This window comes from Trichoplax adhaerens, genomic scaffold (assembly GCF_000150275.1).
Source record: "Trichoplax adhaerens TRIADscaffold_1 genomic scaffold, whole genome shotgun sequence".
Classification (NCBI taxonomy): Eukaryota; Metazoa; Placozoa; class Uniplacotomia; order Trichoplacea; family Trichoplacidae; genus Trichoplax; species Trichoplax adhaerens.
This window is the reverse complement of record NW_002060943.1, coordinates 9,764,730-9,790,845: the sequence shown is the minus strand read 5'-3', so window position 1 is coordinate 9,790,845 and position 26,116 is coordinate 9,764,730. Positions and strand designations below refer to the sequence as shown.

General features: G+C 34.3%; 3 protein-coding genes across 3 annotated transcripts; 2 read left to right on the top strand and 1 right to left on the bottom strand.

Moving 5' to 3' along the window:
* Positions 1-2,191: 2,191 nt before the first annotated feature.
* Positions 2,192-3,391, top strand: TRIADDRAFT_2504 (uncharacterized protein; the record flags this gene model as incomplete). The annotated part of the gene is made up of 1 exon (XM_002108895.1): positions 2,192-3,391. A coding segment is annotated over one exon (1,200 nt), but the record flags the coding sequence as incomplete, so codon positions are not given.
* A 3,366-nt stretch (positions 3,392-6,757) lies between these two features.
* On the bottom strand, positions 6,758-9,792 carry TRIADDRAFT_19682 (uncharacterized protein; the record flags this gene model as incomplete). The annotated part of the gene is made up of 6 exons (XM_002108162.1): positions 6,758-6,934; positions 7,012-7,147; positions 7,228-7,627; positions 7,887-8,208; positions 8,489-8,830; positions 9,457-9,792. 6 exons carry the CDS (start codon positions 9,790-9,792, stop codon positions 6,758-6,760), a joined length of 1,713 nt encoding a protein of 570 aa, XP_002108198.1.
* A 2,545-nt stretch (positions 9,793-12,337) lies between these two features.
* TRIADDRAFT_18642 (uncharacterized protein) lies at positions 12,338-25,660 on the top strand (the record flags this gene model as incomplete). The annotated part of the gene is made up of 37 exons (XM_002108894.1): positions 12,338-12,425; positions 12,876-12,979; positions 13,430-13,569; positions 13,691-13,806; positions 13,925-14,077; positions 14,798-14,997; positions 15,174-15,277; positions 15,424-15,641; positions 15,878-16,060; positions 16,202-16,314; positions 16,438-16,553; positions 16,638-16,769; positions 16,852-16,924; positions 17,010-17,130; positions 17,241-17,405; positions 18,117-18,255; positions 18,390-18,519; positions 18,607-18,666; positions 18,798-18,904; positions 18,997-19,084; positions 19,171-19,278; positions 19,352-19,404; positions 19,514-19,559; positions 20,736-20,836; positions 21,003-21,204; positions 21,361-21,519; positions 21,615-21,725; positions 21,810-21,926; positions 22,080-22,211; positions 22,362-22,427; positions 22,526-22,617; positions 22,758-22,896; positions 22,991-23,118; positions 24,364-24,460; positions 24,523-24,625; positions 24,711-24,796; positions 25,505-25,660. Coding segments are annotated over 37 exons (4,446 nt in total), but the record flags the coding sequence as incomplete, so codon positions are not given.
* Positions 25,661-26,116: the final 456 nt, after the last annotated feature.

The following is a 26,116-nucleotide window of genomic DNA, read 5'->3' as shown; positions in this document are numbered from 1 at the left end:
AGCCGTAGCATATTGTATTGTAAAATACCCGCAAAAAGTCTTATCATTTTTTTGGCCGTGTCCCGTCATGTCCACTTGTCCAGTCCCGTCCCTATCTCTTCTTTGAAGTAGTCCCTGCGTGTACTACACTGTACTGTACAGTATTAAATGTACATTACAGTACTGTACAGGCAGGGACTATTAATAAGAGAGAGGGACGCCTAGCGGCCATTCAGTATAAAATAACAAGGGGCTTATCATTTTTCTGGTTATTCTACAGTACTGTACTGTACTATACGCTACCACGAAACCGTATAGGCGTACAGTATACTACGCTGTACAGTACAAAATCAACCAAGCGGCTAATCTGGATGACGACCCTGGACAGTATAGTGTATGGTTTCAGACATACAGTACAGTTTAGGTGAGGTGATAAGCAAAATAGTCAGCCCACTCATTTTTAATACACTGAACGACCGTTCTGTCCCTCTCTTTCTTTTCTTTCTTCTAGTAGTCCCTGGTACAGGCTACATGTTCTCGATAATCTCAGAGTCCTTAAATGGAATAAAAATGCAACCCAAACCCGATCAAATTGTTGACCTTCCAACCCGAAATGAGTGCAATCGCTACACAAACACTGTATCAGAACAGAATTACTTAAAGCCGAATCCCTCCCTCGAGTCGGGTTTCGGATTGACTTCTAAGTACATTGAATCTCATTATTCGTGACAAGGCAACGGCTGTCGTATACATAAATATAAATAAATAATACAGTACAGTACAGTATTGTACACTGTATACTATACTGTACTGTACGTGTCCTCTTAATTACTGTACTGTACAGTATTGATATTTTACGGTCTCAATGTGTACAGCACAGTACAGTATTTGGTGACTACAGTTACGGCAAGTAACAGAGGGTTGACGACAAGTAATAAAACCGTAAAAACAGTACCAGGGACTAGTCCACTGTACTGTACATTACAGTACCGTACTAAACGGAAGAGTATCAGAGCACTAGGCAGATTGTGCAAGAAAGCATTTGGCCCTCCTCGGCCCCGAAAAATATGGAAGCTGACTATTTCTCTGGTCATTTTGGATCAATCTAAATATACGACTTCTTTCACTTTTCTTCCTTTTCCATATCATTATGATTGATGATTTTTTCCGTACTGATCATATACTGTACAGTACTGTAAAACTAATTACACAGCAGCACAGTGATACATTAAATACTTTACAGAATATATAATTAGTATGGAAAAAATCATCAATTATATAGAATAGTAAGAAATATAAAAGGAGTCATATATCGAAGTTGATCCGCTGGCAGTTTATTGTACGAACGTAAAACCACGGATACGAAACGTGATAGAACCAACTAGTTTCAGTCAAGTAGTTACTGTACTAAATTGTACGCTGTACCGTATAGTAATATGATGTTTTTTTGTTTCTGTAACTGTAAAGTATAAAGACAGATAATATCACGTGATTGAGAGTAAGAAACTTATGTTTTGATTCCATGGTAACGATTAAGTCAGTAGAAGTTACGAACTACAGTATATAAAAAGTTGTTATTAGCCAAATTCTAGTTGATATAACTGGCTGATAATTTATACTACTTGAAATTTTTGTTCATACAAGAGCATCGTAACTGTCTGTCTTTACACGCATAGCATAAGAGTACGTGCACTCGAAGATTTTCGCTTAAAGATTAATTCTTTATTAAGTTATAGGGTGTTACTGTTATATACGAATCTGATTACTATTTTAAATGCTAACCAAACCTAAAAAAATGTCCCTAGCGAAAACTCGATCGGTAGCCCCTTCGAATAATGACTCCCTCTACAAATCAGTCGGTGATGGCAAAGGCGCAAGAATTACCCATGAAGACCAACATGATCGAAACGGGAAGAGTGGTATGTTGCCACCGCTACGGAAAGGTATTACTAACAACCCGACCATTCCTTTCGTACACAGCAAATATGCGGATAAGTCATTGACTAAGCATAGTAGCATTAATCATTACGTGACCAAAAACAATTTGGTAAATGAGACTACTCTACCAAATTTAAACAATACTTCTAGTAATATCAATATCCAGCAAATGTACAGTGATGAAAATGTTCACATATCTGCAAGTAAGGTGGAATCCAACAGCAAAGCAAAGCAGAAGCCGAATTCTTACACTACACCTCCATCTTCGGGTGGAAGAGAGGGTAGTTCAGGTTCTCTAAAGAGCAGCAAAAGCGTTCCGTTATCACCAGAACAAGCAATGAAATTATACATGCACAAGTTATCTTCATTTGAACATCATGAAATTTTTAATTATCCACAAGTCTTCTTTGTTGGTGCAAATTCAAAAAAGCGCCAGGGCTTAGTTGGTGCTCCTAGTAATAACGGCTATGATGATGAGTCTGGTAACTACCTGCCTGAAGTCCACGATCATATCGCATATCGATATGAAATCCTAAAAGTTTTGGGGAAAGGCAGCTTTGGTCAAGTCTTAAAAGCTTATGATCATAAAAGTCGAATGCATGTAGCCCTAAAAATTATTAGAAATGAGAGGAGATTTCACCGACAGGCGGCGGAAGAAATAAAAATTTTAGAACATTTAAAGCGACAAGATAAAGATAATACATTTAACATAGTTCATATACTAGATCACTTCCAGTTTCGAAATCACGTATGCCTCCCCTTTGAACTACTCAGCATAAACTTATATGAACTTATTAAGAAAAACAAATTTCAAGGTTTCAATCTGCAACTTGTCAGAAAATTTGCCTTCTCTATACTCCAGTGTTTAGACGCTTTATACCGAAATAAAATCATCCATTGTGATTTAAAACCCGAAAATATATTGTTAAAGCAGCATGGAAGAAGTGGTATCAAAGTAATCGATTTCGGTTCTAGCTGTTTCGAACATCAGAGGATCTATACATATATTCAAAGCCGCTTCTATCGTGCTCCGGAGGTAATCCTTGGCAATCGTTACGGGATGTCAATTGATATGTGGAGTTTCGGATGTATTTTGGCCGAACTATTAACTGGTTATCCATTATTTCCTGGAGAAGATGAAGGCGATCAACTAGCGTGTATAATGGAATTACTGGGTATGCCAACCACACGTTTGTTGGAAACCGCCAAAAGAGGCAAAAACTTCATAAGCTCTAAAGGACATCCACGATATTGCACAGTTACAAATGCGCCTGATGGTAGCGTTATATTAAGTGGAGGACGTTCTCGCCGCGGAAAGTTTCGCGGTCCACCTAAATCTAAGCACCTAGTGGATGCTTTGAAGGGGTGTGATGATTCATTATTTTTAGACTTTCTTAGTCGTTGTTTAGAATGGGATCCTGCGCAGCGCATGACACCCCCACAAGCTTTACGCCATGCATGGCTAAGAAGAAGAAATCGTCATAACCACCAAAGCAGCGAACAAAAAAATACTGGAGTCCCTTCGTTAACTGGCAATAGTAGCATCGTCAATAAAATATACAGTTCGGAAAATAACCAAAATGCTAGAGGTAATGCCGACAAAATAAACTTGAATGGTCAAAATTCTGGAAGGATAAAGCATCAAAAATCCGCAAATCAATCTGAATTTACGGAGCGAGTAATTTTACCAAAAATCAATTAATTCTACCGTGATCAAAGATTTAATTACTTGGCATTAAATAATTCCCAATTTCTCCGACTATTATGATATACTATATTAAAGATGCTATAATCGAATTAAATAGCGATCACTGTATGTCTGCATGGAATACAACGGAATGTATATAGCTATTCACGACTTGGTTTTACCTATGTAATAATATACGCGTATAGCACTTTCCAACTCCTATCGTGTCGTTAGATACTTGTACATATTTCACTGTAAATCTGTAAGCTGTAATCATAAACGGCTCGGTAAAATATTTTTGCCCAGTCTTGCAATAATGCTGTAAGAAGACAGTTATTGTTAATAATTATATAATTACCTAACGCCAGTATTCGATTTAATGGTAATTTTTACTTTTTGTGAGTTAATTGCGACAGTAGCTATGAATCTTAGGATATCTAGAATTGAAACGATAGTATTTAATACTACGTTATTATGGTTAATTTATCCTCACCTATCTAATTATACCTAATTAGGCGCAAATTGAAGTAACATATGGGATAAAGCTATGCAACTATCTATAGTTTTGAAAGCTAACAGCCGCTTATATTGTCTTTGATGTTTAACTAAATTTAGATAAATTATTCATAATAAATGGTCATTAAGATTCTACATCATTGCTTTGCCAAATTTGACGACATGAATATTTGATTTTAAGATACTCTAAACTATACATGAATGAGAAACATTAAATATTTGAAGACTACAAAGTTCTGAGTGGTAGTAATACAATACGAGTTATATTAAAATGGTATACCACCAGTACCTTAATATAAACAATTACACCAAAATCATCAATACCTGATATACATACAAATCGTTTTTCATCGTCTATATTTCTGCAATATATGCAGATAAACGCATATATATATATATATATATATATACAACCATGATATGGTGGCTTTACTCTGCATAGAGCATTTATACTTAAATTACATCTTCCTATTTAAAAGTTTACAAAGTAAAATAAATGGATAGGTGTTTTAGGCTATTTTTACGTGGACAAGTCATCGCTATCGGTATAATATGCTACAATATCACTTCACTTGAGCACTGTAAATAAATTATAGCAAACGAGTCAGAAACGGACACACTGTAAATTAATAACTGTAATGAGACAACGAGTCTATTCTTTTAAGCTATTGGATTCCCCTACTTTATTTCGTTTTGACGGAATAGTGTAATATCATGCATGCGACAACAACGCACCATGAAGAAACTTTATATCATATCCTAGTGCACGTGGATTTTTGTAAAATGTGATCTTAATACAGTAGATAGTACGAGTGTAGACAAGCCAGATGAAATTTGTCATTCCCATTTCTGTAAATTATAATACGAGATAGGTTATAGTATTACAATATGGGCAATGTTACAACATACACTACTGTTCTGTATTAAATATCGTTGTATAGCTGTAAACCAGTGCGTAACTTATTTTATTATTGTGTCAAACGGTAGCTCACTTTATTCAGATCTTATTTTAAACATCGGGAGAATCGGCAATCAGTCCCTATCCCTAATATTACATTAATTTAACATGCTGATGATCAAATTTACTAAGCCAAAATTTAGCTCTGGTCACAATTGCCATAGTAAAGCACTTAAAAGGTTAAGTTTACACTACAGTATCGTTTATTCGGGTAGACGAATGAGGATAATAATTTATATGTGTTTACTTCTAAAAACGGTATAGTCTATTTTTAGAAGAAGTATTAGTTTCACTAGACTGTAACATAATTCTAAATATGTATGATCTATAACAATTTACTCTGTGGAAATATCTTGTACTCTAGCTAACCTATACCGTAGCACTAGCTTAACATAGAAGTAACCTATTTCATAAATCATTCGCGCTTATTATAAATAATTTCCTCCTGCTGTGCTCCAAACATTATAAAATCTATCTTCTTTCATCTATCTCGTTAGTTAGTTCTGGTAGGTTAAACGGTAAGTTTGCACGCTTTACCTATTCTATACTGCTATAGTTATTCGACTAATCGCAGTGTTACTTGCACGATTATTCTCTTACGTTAGTTCAATAAAGGTCACTCTTCCGTTAACTATCCTATTGTACTTTATTGTGACTAATGCCAACTCTCAACCTTCCGAAACATCACAATTCGGAAGGTGATATTTGGTGATTATTGAGAAGTTGAGAATTACGAAAGTGGACACTTACAATTAAATTACAATATCATAAAAGAAAATGTGATAAGTAGGTTCAGTGACCATTAATTTATTCATGTCATTTATATAGCATATTGCACAATGCGAATAACTGATACGCTATCCTTCGTTTCGCTTTATTATTGTACAAAGTATCGGTAATTGCATATCAAACGCGATGGCCAATAGCAGCCTTGAAAAGGTGCTGCTAAGGTGTGTGCCAGTTCCTTCTTTATAGAATATTCAATTTTGCGATCAAATATATATCAAATGGCGTATTTTATTTTATTATACACAAGATATCTTGTTTTTAAAAATTGATATTTCCTAGCATGTCAAATGGATTAATTAAATGGATAAAACAGCTAGTACAACAAGGATTTGTAGAAAGTTTACGAGAATAAACTTCTCCGTTAAACGGAAATATCCGAAGATACAGAAAGTCACTTACGTGACTCTCTAGTCCACAAGTGTGTACGATATAGGCATAATCTACAAACGAGTATTAGACAGCAACTAGTACTGGTAGCATTTTAGGAACCTACCGTCACAAAAGTTAGGCCTAGTCTGCTCCATATGTTTGTGACACATAAGTCTACATAAGAGGGTTGGACCAATTTTAACTGTAAGTAATTTAACGTGACGGTAAGTCACTATTTAGAGAAAATTGTTACTAGCATAAGCAGTACAGTATCTTGACAGGTCTGGGCAATATTAAGGGTATAGAAGTAGAATTATATTGCGCATGGTAATTTTACGAGTCACCTTAGGACAAACTAGTTGGTCGCAAGAAGTTAATATTCATCAATTTTACTAAATATAGCATTAGTTTCGTTAAAAATAGAAATGACTCTTCGAAATTATCTCAGCAATTCCGAATAGCATGCTGCAGTAATCATTAAAGTTATCCTGAACGAATTGGGTATAACAGTGTCTTATTTACTATTCTGCTCGGAGCCATCGAGATTTCTTCTGGCGAAGGTGCCTTGAATTGTGTTTTTCATAATTTGTTATCCATCTAATGACACCATTCATATTGCGGAATTCCGATTTTTCAATTCGAGACAGAGGGTTAGCGTTAATAATGTCTAACGCGCTAATAGCAACTGCCTGACCGATCTAGCGTGTAGATTGACAACGTTGGTGCTTGTAATTTTTGTCTTAATTGATAGCACCGAATAGAAAGCATAACTAACCTCTTCGTAATGTAAACAAGTGTACTGAAGTGTAGTATTGAGTGGCATTGCCAGGTCTGCTCCTTCATTGTCACTAGAAGCGCTGGGAACATTGTTTACTATTCTACCACCATTGTAATTACATTCTAAGGTGTAGCTGTAAAAAAAAATAATTAATTGCAATATGAATTAGGTACCTTAATTATGGTAGTATCTTTTTTGATTGTATGTTGAAACCTGTGAGTTATTCCTAGGATTTTGTGAATAGCAACTCGCCCGCTACCTTCTTTCGAGAGGCCATCTTTCTTGTCACGCGCTCGCATATTACGCTCGCTAAAGTTACAGCTGTCGAACTCAAAATGTGTACAATTAAATGACATTAATTTAGCGAATAGTAGAATTTTAATACGATCTTCTGCCGCCTCTAGAGCATTCCCATAGATAAAACAGCCACGCTTTGATGCATGTCCATGGAGGTCTACGTAAAACGCTACACCATCGTCACTTGGTGCGATGACTTTCAAGCCTCGTACTTTATCGAAATCAAGTTTTCTGCTAGAATTAGCATGTTGCTTAAGCCTTGAATCCAATTTATTGCCGGCTAACGGCGACCCTTGATTATACTGGTACAGAGGTACTTTTACATGAGATAGATCACACAAATTCTGTGATGAGCTATTTTGCACTGATTTAGTGCTAACGGATTGTTGTAAGCCATGATTTCGGGCTGGATGATATCTATGCATATATCATATTATTCATTGTTAATTTTGGTACTGTTAATGGAGTTACAAGTAATTATTTTACGTAAGTAATGTATTCGAAGGGTTTGTATAACTTTAAAGAAAGGTTCGAATACCTATCCTCGTTTTTCATCACGGTATGCTTAAGTTGACTTGTAGTAAGCTTGCCGTGTGAAGATACGGCGTACTCGAAGTGATAATATTCTAAAAGAGTCCGGGCTGCAAATATAGATGGGTGTATTCTATAATCAGGATTTAAATACACTCGGTTTAAATTAGTGCCGCGCGTATCGGTTCGATAGTGACCTTGTTTAACACCATCTGGATTTAGCATCGGGATTAATTTAAACACAAAATATTTCCTTAGTGCTATCGCTCTAGGATCATCTTGGCGGAGAATAAAGTTGAGGAATCCGTCGAAAACGAAGCTAGAAGGAGTCTCTCCAGGGTGGACTCTACTACTTACAAAAAAAACCTGGAAATACGAAAGATGATAATTAATTTAAAATATTTTGACATTTAATTTTACATACGTTCGCTATAAATAAGTTCCAGTTTTAGCAGTAAACAATTCCGCGTAGTACGAGTATATACTTTACTAGACGATCTCGCACACATGTTGTAACTGTGCGTTGACAGTAACAAATTTGCAACAGTACACGTGTATTAATGCAACATGTCTTGATGACTCAAACTCAGTTTTAATTCACATCACTTATTACTGCTAAAGTAAGATAACAATTACATCTAAAAACCTTTTTCCCTTCGAATTTATGACACCGCGGTTTATTCCCTTCCGGAAATAATTCTTTAAGTGGACATTCTCTGTCTTCTAAAACACCGTGGCAGGAGGTTACAGTCACCAAATCAACTCTTAATTTTTCAATTGAGTAGCAGAGTAGTTCTCGATAAAAGTAAATAGTATCAGATTTTAATCCACAAGGGTTATCACTGATGTGAAATTGGCGCTCAAGGCAGTTCAACCTTTCTTGACATTTGGAATATGAGTAGGGATAGCAAAAGGCAAAATAGGTAACACTTTCCGCATGATCAGGCAATTGATACTGAAAAGATAATATGAATCTTCCATTTTCGACCTGTTTAAAATTAAACGAGAAGGTCACTTAGTAAGCTTTATAACAGTGGCTTACTAGTCCTACTAGCTGGTCAATTATGGAATTAATGTTGAATGTCGTATACTAGAGACGATGTTGTAGCACAGCATACTATAGTATTTGGCTTTTTCTATAGAGTATTTCCTGCAACTCTTGCTTTTTTAGCTTTCAGAATGTGAACCCCCATTTTGCATCAAAGACTTCCAGGTAACGTTAATAAACAGTTACAAAAACAGTCAGTTGCAGGAAATTTAATAAACGTGTGATTTGTGTACATGCATTTTAATAGGCAAGTTATCAAGCATCAAAATGTAAGTACCTTAATTAAATTGCTGCACGTTTCTGACTAAATGACCGTTTGTGCCTATAGCACGTACACTAGAAGTCCTTTAGGATCTTTCATGAAAGCGTACGCTGGAGTACAGTATGTGTACGCGTAAGGTGATGCTTGTAATAAATTCGTAAAATTTAGATTTATTAAACAATAATTATAATTCGGGCATCAACCAACTCCGAGACTTATCTGTAATTCATAACTAAGTGTACTGAATATTTTATTATTATTCTTTACTTTATTATGCAACTGTACAGAATCAAGCTGTACGAACCTTATAGTTAACTGGGTTCGAGATTCTTTTCCAAAAAGACTGTTCTGGTATAGACTTTACGAGTGGAGCCATACCTTGACTGTACAATCTTACTTGCTTATTCATATTGACAACGTTAATCTGGAGTTTTTTATTCGGCACATTGCCCCGAATACCAAAATAAAACCATGATGAGTAATCTTTTTCATATGGAGTGTTGGCGCAGTCCGGGGATGTCCATACATTAAATTCACATACATTGTCACTGTTTGAGTTGCCACGACACTTTTCAACATTTGCCAGATTTCCAGAATCAAAATTTGAAAAGAATGTTAGTCCGTCAATATCAATTTCCATTAAAAGTACTTGCAAATATAAATGTGATATAATCTTTACGTTTGTACATTCTGTTGCAGATTCTTCAACAGGTTACGGTAACACCTAATTAACAAGAGAATTAGGATTGTAATGTTTATTTACGAGTTAAGTGTTAATACACTGTGCTGTATTGTAATGTACTGTACAGTACTGTACACTACTATCCATTTCACTATACAGTAGTACTGTTCTGTACATAATGAGTATACAGTACTGTACTGTACTGTACAGTACAGTAAGTATTCTAAGAACTTTATGTACAGCGCGATGCTGTAGTTACCGCCACATTACTTTACCGTACAGTAATATACGTAAAGAAGACCGAGACCGGACTGACCACTCTTGGACGGACAGATACTTTCGGTCTCATCCCGTCAAAATATTGTGCCAAACGCCTAGTTATGAAACTACTCTAGTATGGAGACAATCGATTTTAAATTGATCGATTTTTACTAAATTAAGCTATATTACACTGAATCTTATTATCTGTTACTAAGTTCTGCTTGGAAACAGATATATGAATAAGGTCGTAGATATCATTTAAATCAGTACTAGGAATTTAGAAAACAGACACGGAAGCTCCATACTAAGTAACCATTTTTCGATATCTACGGCCTCATTTGGTAAAAAAAGTCAGTGTTGCTGAGGGTAGGGATTGCTCAGAAGTCAGAACTGATTACTCAATCAAAATTTTCCCCTATGTACAGTACTGTACAGTAAAACTGTTACTCCAAGAAACTACAGTACAGTACAGTACTGTGTGTACAGCTGCTAGAATAAATTGCATTATACTGTACTGTACTGTACTGTCCTGTACACGCAATGTCACTCTAGTTTCGAGTTTTGCGCCTCCCGTACGCGTACAGTACAGTACTGTTGTACTGTACATTCCTGTTTGGCTGTACTGTATTGTAGGTACAGTACTGTACAGTACAGTACTGCAGCCACAATACGAGAATAAGGAATAAAGACGCACTGTACAGTATAGCCGATGTTTCGTTTAGGCACCAAGTAAATTAAGTCTTTCGCGAGTTTATTACTGTACCAGTATTTATATTTTTTGTTTATTTATTCACAGTACGTGTTTTGTAGAGCAAAATTTTATCATTTCTCGATGGCTGATGATAAAGTAGGCACAGGTAAATTGTTATGCAATTTCGTAAAGTGATTCATTGTGCCAAATGAAATACGTACTTTTATTTCCGTCTTTTTTTCAAAGGGACATTATGATATATAATTTGTTTGTTTGTTTGCAAATGCCGTATGAAGAAGACTCGGTTATTAGTTTACAGTTTTGTCGATTTTCTAGCAATGTATGGATATCTGAATACTCGTCTTACGTTTTTATAACGGTTTATGTGGAATATTAGTTTTTTCTTTCGCATTTAGAATTATCTACAGTACTGAATGTTGTAGTACGAGTTCAGTGACATTCCCATCTGTACAGTACTGTATTTTGACGTACTAATTAGAATTTACTTCATCAACTAGAACTGCTGCGTCAATTAACTTAAAAGATCGTACAATTACGAGGTGCATTAATATAATATTAATAGTTAACTTTACGAAGGCCTTGTTTTGAATGTCTATTACTGTAGTATGCGTAGTATCATTATATATTACTGTACAGTATATCTCGAGAGAAAGTCATGTCTAGAATTCTCTGAACTGTATCAGCGATCTATCGCTCTGGTAGTTTGCTGCTAGGAAATTACAGGCTTGTGACCGTGATTATAAAGATGGCCACATGACTGTGTTACAGGAGTTAAAGAATGTAACGGTACGGAGTAGATTTTTCTGTGATTGTGCAGCTTATTGAACTTGGATTAATTTTCTGCTGCAACCTAAAGTAGTAATACTTACTTGTGCATACATTCGCATCATATGTTAGCTGTAAAGGTAAGATTCTCTGAAATCTGACAGCCCTGATTTCCGATTTAATACTCAATAATGTGTTGTGGACTATCGCTGTACAGAAGGGAATTGATGTGAACTATAGTTTCTAATCATTTCAGTTCAGTTTGAACTTTCATATCGTAAGTAGTGTAATAACTGAAGTAATGAACTCTATTTGTTTTATTGATTTTCGCGTTTGAAGAGATATTCGATTTGATGACGTCCGATTCTGTTTCTGTAGGTTATTGAGGCCTTTCAGTATTTATTTATTTATGTTATGATTTCTTATATTTTTAGAATTTGTAGTGCGCACGAACATTAATTGTTAACTGCGCGGAGTTATAATGATGATTGAATGTTAGTCTGTACAATACTCCTATCTGATTCGTCTCTGATATCCGGAAGACGTTATCGTGTACACCGTAGTTTGGTACATTTATGCTGATATTACGTTTATCATTTAGACGATGGCAAAAGCACATTAGATCTGAGCGATATTCGAGACCGATTGTCTCCGTCTGTTGCTGGTACGCTTCTTGAGACAGCTGCTATAGCAAGAGCCAAACGACGAGGAGCAATTCAAGGAAGAATTCAACACTACAAGGCGAAACAAGGAGCTTTAACTCCTCGAGCTGCTAGAGTCCTATTTTTCTTGAAAACCGATAATCCTATCAGACAGTTTGCTACCACGGTTGTGGAAAAAAAATATCCTTTAAGTAGTAATAAATGTCACCTGTATAAGTAGAGTTAATGCTTTAAACTTCAATTTAGGACTTATATTCATGTAGGGTTTTAGCTGTAATACGAGTGACGGTCAGATGTCACGCATTTGATACGCTGCTTCTTCTTATTGCAGTATATTCCTAGCAACTTTATTAAATCTCACTTTCGTATCGCAATGCGTGCTCGTATCGTTGTATTATTGTAAGGTACTTTTTTACAGTGCTACTACAGTATGTAAGGTTCTACACTTGTTAGTAACCTGTAGCTTGTGAGGGTTTATCCGCTGAAGTATTCAACCATTGTTGATTAATTATATGAAGTCGTTGGAATCTTCAAGTGAAGTCTTCACTACGAATTCTAACAAAAATCACTATCTCTTATGTGCAGTACTAATCAATCTACTAGTTTAAGGTTTTTCTTAACATCGTTCGGCGTTATTACAGCCTTTGAATACTTGATTCTATTCACTATTTTTGCTAATTGCGTTGCCCTGGCCCTGTATCAGCCTTTACCTAATAATGATAATACGCTGCTGAATGAGAATATGGTGAGTAGCTTCGGTTATTCAATAGATAGAACTATAATTTAAATACTTTATGGTTAATATGTTATTGTATTAAGGTATGCGTATTACTGTATTTATTGCGGACGTAAACTTGTCTTCGCTAGCTATCATTAATAGTACAGTATGTTTTGACGATAAAAATCGTCTATACAGTACAGTACAGTACTGTATATGAAGCAATGAAACGGTAGCCAACTAGTAACAAAACGCGTTTACGACCTTCTGGTCGTACGCGAAGTACAGTATTCCTTTTGATCATGTTAATCTAATGTAATAAAGTACAGTACAGCATATACAGTACGTATGCGGCGAATACGATCGTTCGAATGTCATAAGCGAAGAAAGAATTGATTTCATATCGAAATGTAACAGTAATTTTTGTCAAATGAAATATACCTACAATTTAGTACCCTTTCGCAATATTTTCTTAAGGAAAAGGTGGAATACGTATTTTTGGCAATTTTTACTATCGAGAGTTTCTTGAAAATAATCACATATGGCTTTGCAATTCCTTCTGGAGCTTATCTAAGGAATGGATGGAATATATTAGATTTCATAATTGTAATTGTTGGGTTAGTACACTTAAGCTATAGATCATGTTGAAAAGTTCCTAACTTTTGAAGTATGAGTCTAAAATACTCGTATGGATGTAATGGTCATGTATGTACAAATGTTTTCTATTTGATTCTGTAGTATCATAAATATCATCTTCACTGCAACTTCGTCATCTAATCAAAATATTGATGTCTTGCGAGCTCTCAGAGCGTTTCGTGTTTTAAGGCCTTTGAGATTGGTGTCAGGCGTTCCTAGTAAGCATAACAAGGGCCATGAACCTTGAAAATTTAAATTGTGTAGTAGAGATGTATTTAGAGAGAAGAATCCTTTTAGAAAACGCGCTTAAACGGCTCTGCAATCAACAATGTTTAGGTTTACAGGTAGTGATGAATGCTATTATGAAGGCCATGGTCCCTCTATTTCATGTTGCAGCGCTTGTGGTATTTGTAATAATAATTTATGCAACCATTGGTTTAGAATTATTTAACGGAGTCCTGCATCGAGCATGTTATCACAACATCACAAGTAAATAACAAAGTATACGTTATATTGTAAAAATTTTTATGTAGCAATTTATGGCTGAAACTGAAGAATTTATAGATAGTTAATGAATTATTGATTATGGCAGATAGATATATACAGTATATATACTGTACAATAAATTGAAACTAATAGACACTGCTTGGGTAGTACAAGCTCTCACATGTTGATATAAATATACCGTAATTAAGGGTATTTTTGTTTGAAAGCAGCACTAGATCTAATTGAAAGCCTGTAAGCTAACAGTCGATAGTATTGTACTCTATTTACTGTAAGTGATTTATCTATGGAATGAAACATTCTTTGATAAATGATTCGGTTGTAATGGATTTGTACTAATTAGTATCGACGCCGATAAGTGATAGTATTTGAAATCGAAATGGGAAATACTGTAATTTAGTTGTTTCAGTTAACAAATTTTGGTGGCCCTCAGTTCAAGTTATAAGGAATACATACTTGTACGTTGCAGTAAGCAGACTCTCGCCTAGGTTATACTCGCTAATATTGGGTGCACGAAACCGTGAAGGCTAATTAGTAAATCGGACTTCAAGACGTTGCAGTTATATTGTAATCTGTAACTTTAACCTTTTGGTTACACAGAATTAATACCGATCGATTGCGTGCACAACTATTTTCGTTATTATGATATTAATATGTTTTGATAGGTTTATTGTAGTTAATTAACTGCATCTATTCTGTAATCAGAAAAGCTAATTAATGATCCTCGTCCATGCGCTGCTTCGGAATCCTTTGAGTCTGCCCACCACTGCAAGTCTGGATATGTCTGTTTGCGCAATTGGACTGGACCCAATGCGGGAATAACTAGCTTTGACAACATTGGCCTCTCTATGTTGACCGTTTTCCAATGTATAACTATGGAAGGATGGACTAATATTATGTATAGTGTACGCTATTCCTTTGATTCAAATAGGAACTATCACATAGATTTTGGATTTAATGTATAGAAATACTGTATATTAGTGCTTACAATGATCATTATATGAAGATTAGGCTTTGAATAATATTTTAATGTCTTTTATATTTGTACAACGTTCATTTGTATGTGCTCTTATATTTACAGATAAATGATGCAGTGGGTAGTGAATGGCCTTGGATTTATTTCGTTACGCTTATTATTTTAGGCTCATTTTTTGTGCTGAATTTAGTTCTCGGTGTCCTTAGCGGGTGGGTTATTGTCTTTAGAATATAAAGAGTCAGTACAATGCTGTACATGTACATTATACACTATTAGACTTGATAATAATAGCTGTAAAGAATAAGTGATTTCTGTTCGATGTACTGTCTAAATGTCTTTCGTTATTATTATATAGTGAGTTTTCTAAGGAGCGGGAAAAAGCAAGAGTTTCGGGAGATTTCAAGAAATTACGAGAAAAACGCCAAATTGAGGAAGATTATAGGGGATATTTGGAATGGATAGGTAAAGCCGAGGACTTAGAAGTTGATGTGGATGACTTACAAGTTGATATGGAACAGCAAGTTGCAGGTACCCAAAATTTCTATATTATATTTTTAAATTTAAACTTTAATTGTTGGTATATCACTTTTTTGGCGAATTCGTTTGGACATTGCACCACGATTGACATCAACCTACCAGCGGAAGGAGTTAGATTTGATGACGTCGAACATGGCAGCCAAGGATCTGCTGTCGAGGAAAAGAAAGTTTACTGTTTTCGATTTAGGTATATACGCGTATGTGTGACATATATTAGTGATACATTATCATGTACAGTCGCTTTCTTATGTATTGGCGTTGGGATCAGAAAGTTAAATTCTCACTTGTATTTAGGCATCAGCTGAAGAGATGGCACAAAAGGTCTAGGAGATACTGTCGTCTTGTAGTCAAAAGTCAAACGTTCTACTGGCTGGTTATTCTGGCTGTGCTATTAAATACTATATGCTTGGCTGTGGAACATTATGAACAGCAAAGGGTGGTCACGCAGTTTTTATGTAGGTTGTGTTAACAAAGTTGACATTGTAGGGGGTTTACATATTGCTATACGCATATTTTACAGGGCTAGTGCTACAATTTTGTTTGAGATCTTGTTTATTAAATATCAAAGAGTACTAACTATTTGTAATCGGTTACAGCGATTACCAATTCTGTGTTTGTGGGCCTTTTCACGATTGAAATGTCCATTAAGATGTATGCTTTAGGAATTGAAGGATATTTTATGTCTTTATTTAACAGATTTGACTTTCTGGTAAGACAAAGCTCTCTTTCTTTGGTTTATAAAATCTTATATGCTTAGATATATCTCAATTGTAATTAGTTACTCAACGTGTTCCAAAGTTAAACCTATCCGTGTGTTTATGGACTTTTTCAGGTTGTTCTTGTTAGTATAATCGAATTAATTTTTATTGCTATAATTGGAGGAGCTGCTGCTCTTGGTTTAAGCGTTCTGCGTTGTGTTCGATTACTTAGAATATTTAAAATAACTAGGTAAGTTTGACAGTAGTCTGATTAAAAGCTGTTCTCGGTGAGATTTTTGACTAATATTTGAGATGATGTATTTATTATCTATAGATATTGGAACACACTTCGTAATTTAGTTGCATCACTCTTAAATAGTATGCGCTCAATTGCTAGCCTTCTACTGCTGCTGTTTCTCTTCGTTTTAATTTTTGCATTATTAGGAATGCAAATTTTTGGGGGAAGGTGTGTTTGTGTATGATAGTAATCAATCTGTATACCATAGGATGTCATGGTTACCGATATTGATTTTGGGTATTTGAAATAGGTTTAATTTTAACAAGTCTATTCCACGTAGTAACTTTGATTCATTTTGGCAATCATTGCTAACCGTATTTCAGGTATTTCTTTGCTTGAGAGAGTTATATGACGAGAGTTATGTTTTAGTAGATGTTCTGTTGGTGACTAATTCCTTTAATCATTTAGATTCTTACTGGGGAAGACTGGAATGAGATTATGTATAACGGCATAAAAGCTTTGGACGGAATCGACAGATTTGGCATTTTAGCTGTATTTTATTTTATTATCTTAGTTGTAGTAGGGAACTGTATCTTTAGGTGCTGTACTTCGATTTAACATGGTTGTACAAATTTAATAGCCGTTTGTATGTTCTGGTGTAAACTGATTTATCCTTAACTGAAGATGATTGAAATACAGACATTCTCTTGAATGTTTTTCTTGCTATTGCGGTGGATAATCTAGCGAATGCTGAGAGTTTGACTGAGATAAATGAAAGGAGAAATGCAAAGAGGAAAATGGCGAAAGAGCAGAGGTTACAGAAGCTGCAGACACCTGTACAGTCTTTGCGTTATGGTAATATTAGTATTGGGTTAGTAAATTGATTAATAAAATGCTAGCGAATACCAAAGATTTTCCTTTGGCTTTACAGTGTTTTGATATTTATCTTTATCTATGTTTAGTTCCGCCGTAGAAAATGTTTCTTCCGAGGAAAATCCGGTAAGTTCTTGGGAATTTTACTGTATATGAAGTAGTCACAGTCTGGTTAAAGTTTCACTATTTAAGTATCTGCGCCACCTTGATGGATGGCTCCAGTTAACGTATGTGCTCACTTAATTTCTTTACTCAAGGATGATATACAGAAATTATCTAAAGTTATGTACGAGGGAGATCTGGAAAATGATTTTTCGAATCCTGTATACAAAATGGCTGTTTTTAGCGAGACAGTAAGAACTTAATTGAAGTGACTTTGGGCTCATAAATTTTTGATTTTAGTACATATACAGTAATATTTTTTGATGTGGTTGTCAGGAATCTGAACTGTCTCGAGTTGAAGAACTAGATTCGAACAGTGACTGTAGTAAGTAGATTCAAGCAGCACATAGCGGAAAATTTATAATTACGGGCTATTTTGCATTTTGCAAATGTAAACCAGTTAAATTTTTTGAAGTTATAGTGTAGTTTCCCGTTGCATTGTTCTTGTATCGTGATATTGTGAATTGCAACAAAAAAATTTGCTATAGACTTCAGTATCGCATCAGTAACATGATTATCTATGTTTTGTAAATCTTTCAGCTGAAGAGCCAGCTAGACCTCGTTTAGATGCCTCTTTTCGAACCAATACTACACAAATCAATTGGAAAAAGATTCCTGATCGAGTTATTGTGCCAATACCAAAAGCTACGTCAATGTTTCTTTTTAAATCCACAAATAGGTTAGATGACTTACGACAAATTCAATAGGAAACTATCTTAAAGTATTATGTCGTATTATATATAATACAGGTATTCAATCGTTTCACTTTTCATGAGAAGAAATGAAGTGCTGTATATTTCTTTGCTGTTTTAGATTTCGTTGCAAGATTTTCGATTTCGTCACCAATCTTTACTTTTCTAATATTATACTAATAATTATAATATTGAGCAGCATAACTCTAGCTGCTGAAGATCCCTTAGGGAAAGATAAAATTCGAAATCAGGTTAGGCGTGTATGATTTCCACGGTAACTTTTTTGAGTTAAAATCAATTACGTAATTTGAAAAGAATGTCTTAATATATTTGTCTAGGTTCTGAGTTACTGCGATAAAACCTTTACAGCAATATTCTGTGTTGAGGCGGCAATGAAAGTAAGTTTTCATTTTGGAAGATCTACTATAGAACAGAATATTGTTTTACCTATTGTTGCGTCGGTATTCATTAAATTAATAAATCAATGATACGATATTTTAAACAATTTTAACTACGTTTCAAATTATAGATGATTGCATTTGGGGTAATAATGCACGAAGGATCGTATTTTCGAAACATATTTAATATCCTTGATATGATCGTTATAGCTGTATCTATTGCAGATTATACAATTGCGTAAGTAAATTAAATGTTTATAATGTTATATTTGATGAGCTACTGATTATTGAAACGGTGAATGTTTATATACGCGTACATTTATATTAAAGTGAAGAGAATTTGAAACAGCTAAAAGTACTCCGTGTCCTTCGAGTATTGAGACCCTTAAGGGCATTAAATCGAGCGCGTGGATTGAAGGTTTGTTATCTTTGGCTAATTCTTAATTGTATTACTGTCGTCTACGATGTGAATAAAGTGGTATTTGTAATTTTCTATTATGATAGCATGTCGTTCAGTGCGTTTTTGTAGCAATAAAAACCATCTGGAGTATCATGCTTGTTACATTGTTATTGGTATTCATGTTCGCTGTAATAGGAGTCCAGTTATTTAAAGTAAGTGAATTCTAAAGAAAGATATCTCTACTTGTTATCAATTGTTTAACGTCAACACATTTTGCTACAATAGGGAAGATTTTATTTTTGTACAGATGCATCTAAAATGGATAATAGCACATGCAAGTTAGGGCTAAGTTCTGTTGTCGTTAGAGTCATTGTTTCATTTACTAGTTATAGAATTTGTATACCTAGTAATTTTTATTCACGGTATTCAACAATATTTTGTCATTAGGGGATCTTACTATAATTATCCGACGGGAGATTTAAACTATTTGCAGGTAGCTTGTGTAATTAGCGGTTCAAATTTTACGATTTTATATACTCATTAAGCTCTATGTCTTCGGTTTTAAAAATTTTTTTGATTATATTTTTGTTTGAAGACCGTGCTTGTCAATTCCTGTAAACAATTTATATTTGAAAGTTATGCATTACTGATCCTGTATTATAGTGTTCGGTAGTATATTTATTTATAACGTATTTTTATGTGATATTTGGTGATTGTCAATGGTACGTAACATTAAACTTGTTAGTAAAGATACAATAGCTACAGTACTACGCTGAATACTGCGGTAATAATCGAGTATTTAGTACTCAGGTATCGTAAATTATAAAGATGTGTATCCTTTGTAAATTTGTCATATTTGTCTTGTGTGCAGCAATCATTTACAGTAGACTTTCTTCATAGCAGTGCGAGAAACTAGTAACTTTTATGCCTTGAATTCGTGGCCACACAGTCATATTTTAATATTTATAGACTAATGTACGCAGGAACAAGCAGAATTTATTTATAGATAAGGAGGAAACAGCTCTTGTAATCTGATCTCTTTAGGAAAAATTTTTTAATAATATTGAAGTATTTATGTTCATTAATTACATCATATCGGAAAGGTCGTTTATCTGTACTTATACTTAAAGGGCAGTATTCGTTTTGTTTAACTTTCTGATTACTATCATCTTGCTGAGCGTCCGACATCGAAGTATTGTACAATCAGTGTTGTACGGTAAATTTAGCGTTGTAATCGATAGCTAAATATAGTTCACCATTTTATAATCGCTGGTGCCGCATTTAATAGTAGGTAAAGATGTAGCAGAAGTCTTTCATTACTGTAGTTGTAACTGTATTTTCAGATTAGCTTTAGTTGCATAGGTAAACGCTTTCTTTAAGATTTCTAGCTTGCGATTAATTAAATAAGTATTTATCGACGTCGCTGTGATAAACGCTGCCTTTGATTAAAATTGATTCAGCTGTTGAAGTTAAGGGATAAAGTATTTGTTGACTTCTTTTCAAATATAGCAAGTATCGTTGTTAATCTTATTCAGTTCCATGCTACGATAAATAGACTTAGCATAGCTTTTCAATGAATGTGCTATTGTTACTTTCTTGTGTTTCCTCGAGCAGTACGTACTTATGCAACTTCATTGAAGTTTTATCAAACTTTTCATTATATTTTGAGGTTGAACCACGTATATGGAAAGAATCTTCTTTCAATTTTGATAATGTTCCTAACGCGATGATGACTCTATTTACGATTACAACGTTCGAAGGATGGCCCAGGTATACTAATGACATACGGTATTCTCCGATTTTTTAATTTAGCATTCATAAGATAATGTCAGGCTTGTAATTTGTGCTGTAAAATTAAGAATTCTCGAGATTTAGTTCTGTTATCAAGTTGAAAATCGAAATTGACCTTTAAGGTACATTCTAAATGTATATTTAGTATCCTATATCGTGCAATTGATGCAACGGAAGCTGGCCGAGGACCTAGTAGAAATCACCAACCCCTCGTAGCGATCTACTTCGTAATTTACATAATTATTGTAGCATTCTTTATGGTAAACATATTTGTTGGCTTCGTTATTGTAACTTTTCAAACTGAAGGCGAACAAGAGTATAGAAACTGCGATCTGGACAAGAATCAAGTAATATTTAGTTGAAGCGCTTTTATTGATAGATTATAATCCATATAGTTATGCCGGAGTTTATGACTACAGAGATATAGTATAAGCATTACAAGCATTATTGACATACTAAAATGTAGTCAAATCCAATTTAGCGTTTTATTTCATTTTTTAAAGCGAAATTGTATCGAATTTGCGTTAAAAACAAAGCCCCAAAAAAGATATATACCCAAAAATAAGCTGCAGTTGGCGGTTTGGAAGTTAGCTACTTCCCTAGGATTTGAATATACTATATTTGGCCTTATAACTTTAAACACAATGACATTAATGATGCAGGTAATAATCAAACATTGAAAATAGATGTATTCCGTGATCAAAACTAATTGATGACCATAATTGCTAATTTCAAATGATCTGTTATGAATAAATAGGTTTATAGGCCTTCTAGAGTTTATAATGACGTATTAGAATATCTGAATATTGGATTTACTGTCCTGTTTGGTTTAGAAGCGATATTGAAAATAGTAGCTTTTAAACCACAGGTTTGATAGAATCAATGCACTTGTGTAGCTTGATATTTTTGTAATTCCACATCAGGATCTCTAAATATTTTTCACTTTCTATAGAATTATTTTCGCGATAAGTGGAATGTTTTCGATTTTGTTATTGTTGTCGGAAGCATAATAGATATTGTAATATCCGAAATATACAAGGTAGGAATTGAATTAGTGTTAAAAATTACAGTATAAGATCTTGTAGTGATGGTATTTCTTGATTCTCGAGGTATAAGATCTTGCAGTGATAGTATTTCTTGATTCTCGATAGGTTTTTCTTTACTTATAAATACAAATCATTGGCATAAGCTAATTGAATTAATTAAATTACTTTTACGATAGGATAGTTCCAATGTAACTGTAGATTTCAGTGTCAACTTTTTTCGATTATTTCGTGCAATGCGTTTGGTGAAATTACTAAGTCGAGGAGGTGGAATGCGCACCTTACTGTGGACATTTATGAAATCCTTTCAGGTGAGATACTTTATTATATTGACTCTTACCCTAATGTTGGTTAAGAAACTGGTTTCCCAATGTTTTTATTAGGGTGATTCTAGCAGCGAATAAATAACGTTTATTTGATCATTCTAGTAATTGATGTGATGTGAATGTATTCTTAATTAGGCCTTGCCGTATGTTGGTTTGCTGATCGTTTTCGTTTTCTTCATTTATGCTGTGATTGGGATGCAGGTTGGATTACTATAGTAGTGATTAATTGACTTTATCAACCTATGTTTGTTGTATGAATAGAAAACCATGATTTAAATAATGATCGTTGCACTCGCTAGTTATTCGGAACTGTTTTGACTTCACCTGGGTCGGCAATAACAGAATATAATAACTTTCATTCGTTCTTCAGTTCAGTACTGGTGCTGTTTCGGTACGTAAAGATAATTTCTTCAGTAATCCGTGCATTAATTGTGCGCTGCTCGTTTTACAGCGGAGATGATTCTGTAAACGTATGAAAATCGATTCTTTAAATATAAATGACTAGCTTCCTTGACTTTTCTGTTGATATAGCTGCGCTACTGGTGAAAACTGGCAACTAATTACACTTAGTTGCACTTGGAGGACCGGTAATGGGTGCAGTGAAAATTCATGTGGCAGCAACATTAGTTATTTATATTTTTCTTCATTTTACGTCCTTTCATCATTTTTGGTAAGCTCATTTTGGCAAAGGCTTGATTTAAGAATTTTCGATGTGATTGATATTATAGACAAAATGTTCGTAAAACGTTGTGATATTCTTATAGGTAATAAACCTATTTGTAGCCGTTATTATGGATAACTTCGATTACCTGACGAGAGATATTTCAATTCTTGGCCCTCATCATCTCGACGAATTTGTGCAAGCGTGGTCCTTTTTTGATCCTGAAGCTACGTATGTATACTTAAAATAGTAATAAGCATGAAAGTACTATCCAACTCACAGCTGTATGTTAATTTTTACACAGCTTACAGTATATACGCTGGGTGTAAGCACATACTGTATTGATCTATTTAATACCATGTTAGGCTTCAGTGCTGTATCTTGATGTCTTAATATGGTGGTAGAACTGCGTGTTAACTATTCATATGTATACGGATATATATATCACAATCAGTTATTCCATAACTAGTATACATGCATTACGTATATAGACTTTAATAACGTTATTCGTTATGCTGCTATAAGTTGAATTCAAACGTAAATATGCACATGCTCTGAAGGTCTTCTACATTTCATTGTCTATGGAGTATAACAATGAGATGATATAACAACTTAAAAGTTTCTCATAACGATTACGGTTGTATGAAATGAAAAATTTGTAAATATGGGAATACTGTAGATAGCAGTTTCTAAAGTAGATCTTGACCATGTTTTGGACTCATAATTTTAGCTCGTGGTTACTGTATTCAGCATATTTTCCAATTTTATACTTTCACTTGTTTCTGTCACAAAAAGCCTTAAAGGTGAACCTCTCCTAATTTTATAAGATACTAGGCGCAAGATAAGTCACAGTCTGATTTACCCGTTTTAAATGCTGTTAGTACACCCGCATTAATCAGAATCTGACTTAAAACCCGCTATTAGTGCGATAGTGCCATTAATGCAAGATAAGTCGGATCCGACTTACCCGCCTTTAATGCAACGTAGAAATATAATATCATGTAGAGCTTAATGAAGTGAATGCTTGTATGTATTATCCTAGAATCTGTTGTCAATATTACTTAGCTTGGGATCCATTTTGATTCATACATTATTTCGGTTTAATAATTATGACAGCTAATAGCTAATAGCTAATACAGCTTTTACTGTAACTAGTTGATGAAATTGAGGTTAGGTAGATCTGATAAATATTAAAGTCCCTGATTTTAATCTGAATGAGATTTGATAGTCTGCTGATAACAGTTTAGTTTAGTTCAAGACTGTTACAATATACTTGGTACACGGTATAAGATGCGACTGGTAGGTGTAAGAATATCATTCGTATCACAACAAAGAATGACTAGACAATAGATACTTTAGTCTGAATTTAAGTGTATCTTTTCGAATGCTGTCAAAATTTTACGCAATTACCATATGCATTATCAGTGAAGCGTGCAAACTAATTGAAGCTTTATCAACTTGACTTATATAATTTAGAGGTCGAATTAAATTTGACGACATGGTGAAGTTGCTTAGAAGAATTTCTCCTCCGTTAGGCCTCGGCAAGTTATGTCCGGACTCTACTGCATATAGGGTTAGCAACACTAGAAAATTTCCTTAATAGAGAAAAGATATTTTAATAGCTTCTTATTTCAGAATTTAATGGGTATGCACATGCCTCTTGGGACTGATAACAACGTCAAATTCAATGCTACGATCTTTGCTTTAGTGCGAAAACAACTAAAAATTAAACTAGACGGTAGGTAAAACTTATCGATGTAGCACCAAATTCCGCTGTATTTACATAAAATACCTTGACCCTAATTTTAATTACGATTTATCAGGCAACTTAGATTTAAGAGACAGAGAGTTAAGAAATATTATTAAGAGGATTTGGCCCAGAACTCCTAATAAACTCCTAGACGAAATTGTTCCATTATCTCTAAAAGGTTTGTAACATATAGCTGAACTAGGTAATTAAACCTGAAAATGTTTATGATACAGCATAATCATATGGTTATGGTATCACGATTCGTAGTTGGTTTAAGAATTGTTGCAGGGATGTGTTTTAGAGTTTAGATAATCATTCGTAGCAATTTACTTTACCGCTGTTAGATATATATAACTCAAGGGTTTTCCTGTTATTATTGTGCTAAATTTATTGTAGTGAATGGCCGCACTCTTTGAAGAGTCTTGATAATGCAATAATGTATTCAGCTAATTTTTAATAATTATGACTTGGTTAAGAGCTTTGCTGTTTAAAGCACGTGCTTCTGAGTACTTAAAAAAGTTTACTTCTTTTGTTTTAGTATGGACAAATTATAATTTACATGTGAAAGCTGTTTCGCCTTTCATTTGTATTTGAAATTAGATACCAAAAGTAGTGTACTGCAATGATGACGTCTAGGAGAGACAACATGAGTTTAGCTATCCTCCCTGATTATCTGCAATACTTTAAGATAAGAGTTTTTGTACATGTAATCTAGAAGCTCATTGATGCAATAATAAAATACTATGTAAGAAATGAAATAGGACTTGATAAACTTTAGTATGAGGTAGATCTTATGCGCTTATGCGATAATTTTAAGTGTTCATACTTCGTAAATCTCGATAATTTGCCCTATTTTTATGATAAAAGTTATTTAACTTTTCAGATAATGATATAACCATCGCAAAAATTTACGCTTTGCTGATTATAAGAAACTTCATCCGACGTCGTAGAGAAAGACAAGCAAAGCAAAGAAGAGAGCAAACATCAAACGAAATTCAGGTAATTTGCCTATTCCCCAAGTGATCAATGATAATTTGCCTGACGTAACTAAAAAATTTAGGTCGGGATAAGAGTGCTTCAAGATCTTGGTCAGACTAATCTTAGAAGAGCATCGGGAGAGCTGCGCAGTGATGATGACGATGAAGAAGAGGACATCAAAACTCATGCTAAATCTCAGGTGGAATGTATATTTAAAACGACTATTTGATTACATCAGATCCTGAATGTGCAAAAACTTTTTATAATTTTTGACAGTTTACGTTAAGAACGTTTAATCAAAGTCTTTACCGATTTGGCTCTTCTTTGAAAATTAATTCAAGTTCTGACCTAGCTAGCCAGAAGAGTAGTTCCATTGATAGGTTGATTAGGCATAATTGTTAATGATACCTTAAAATAATAACCTGGTTGTAGTATTCTTTTTATATTGTAATATAGAACGGTAAATCATAATTTGACTCTTGTATTATTTATGCCTTAGTA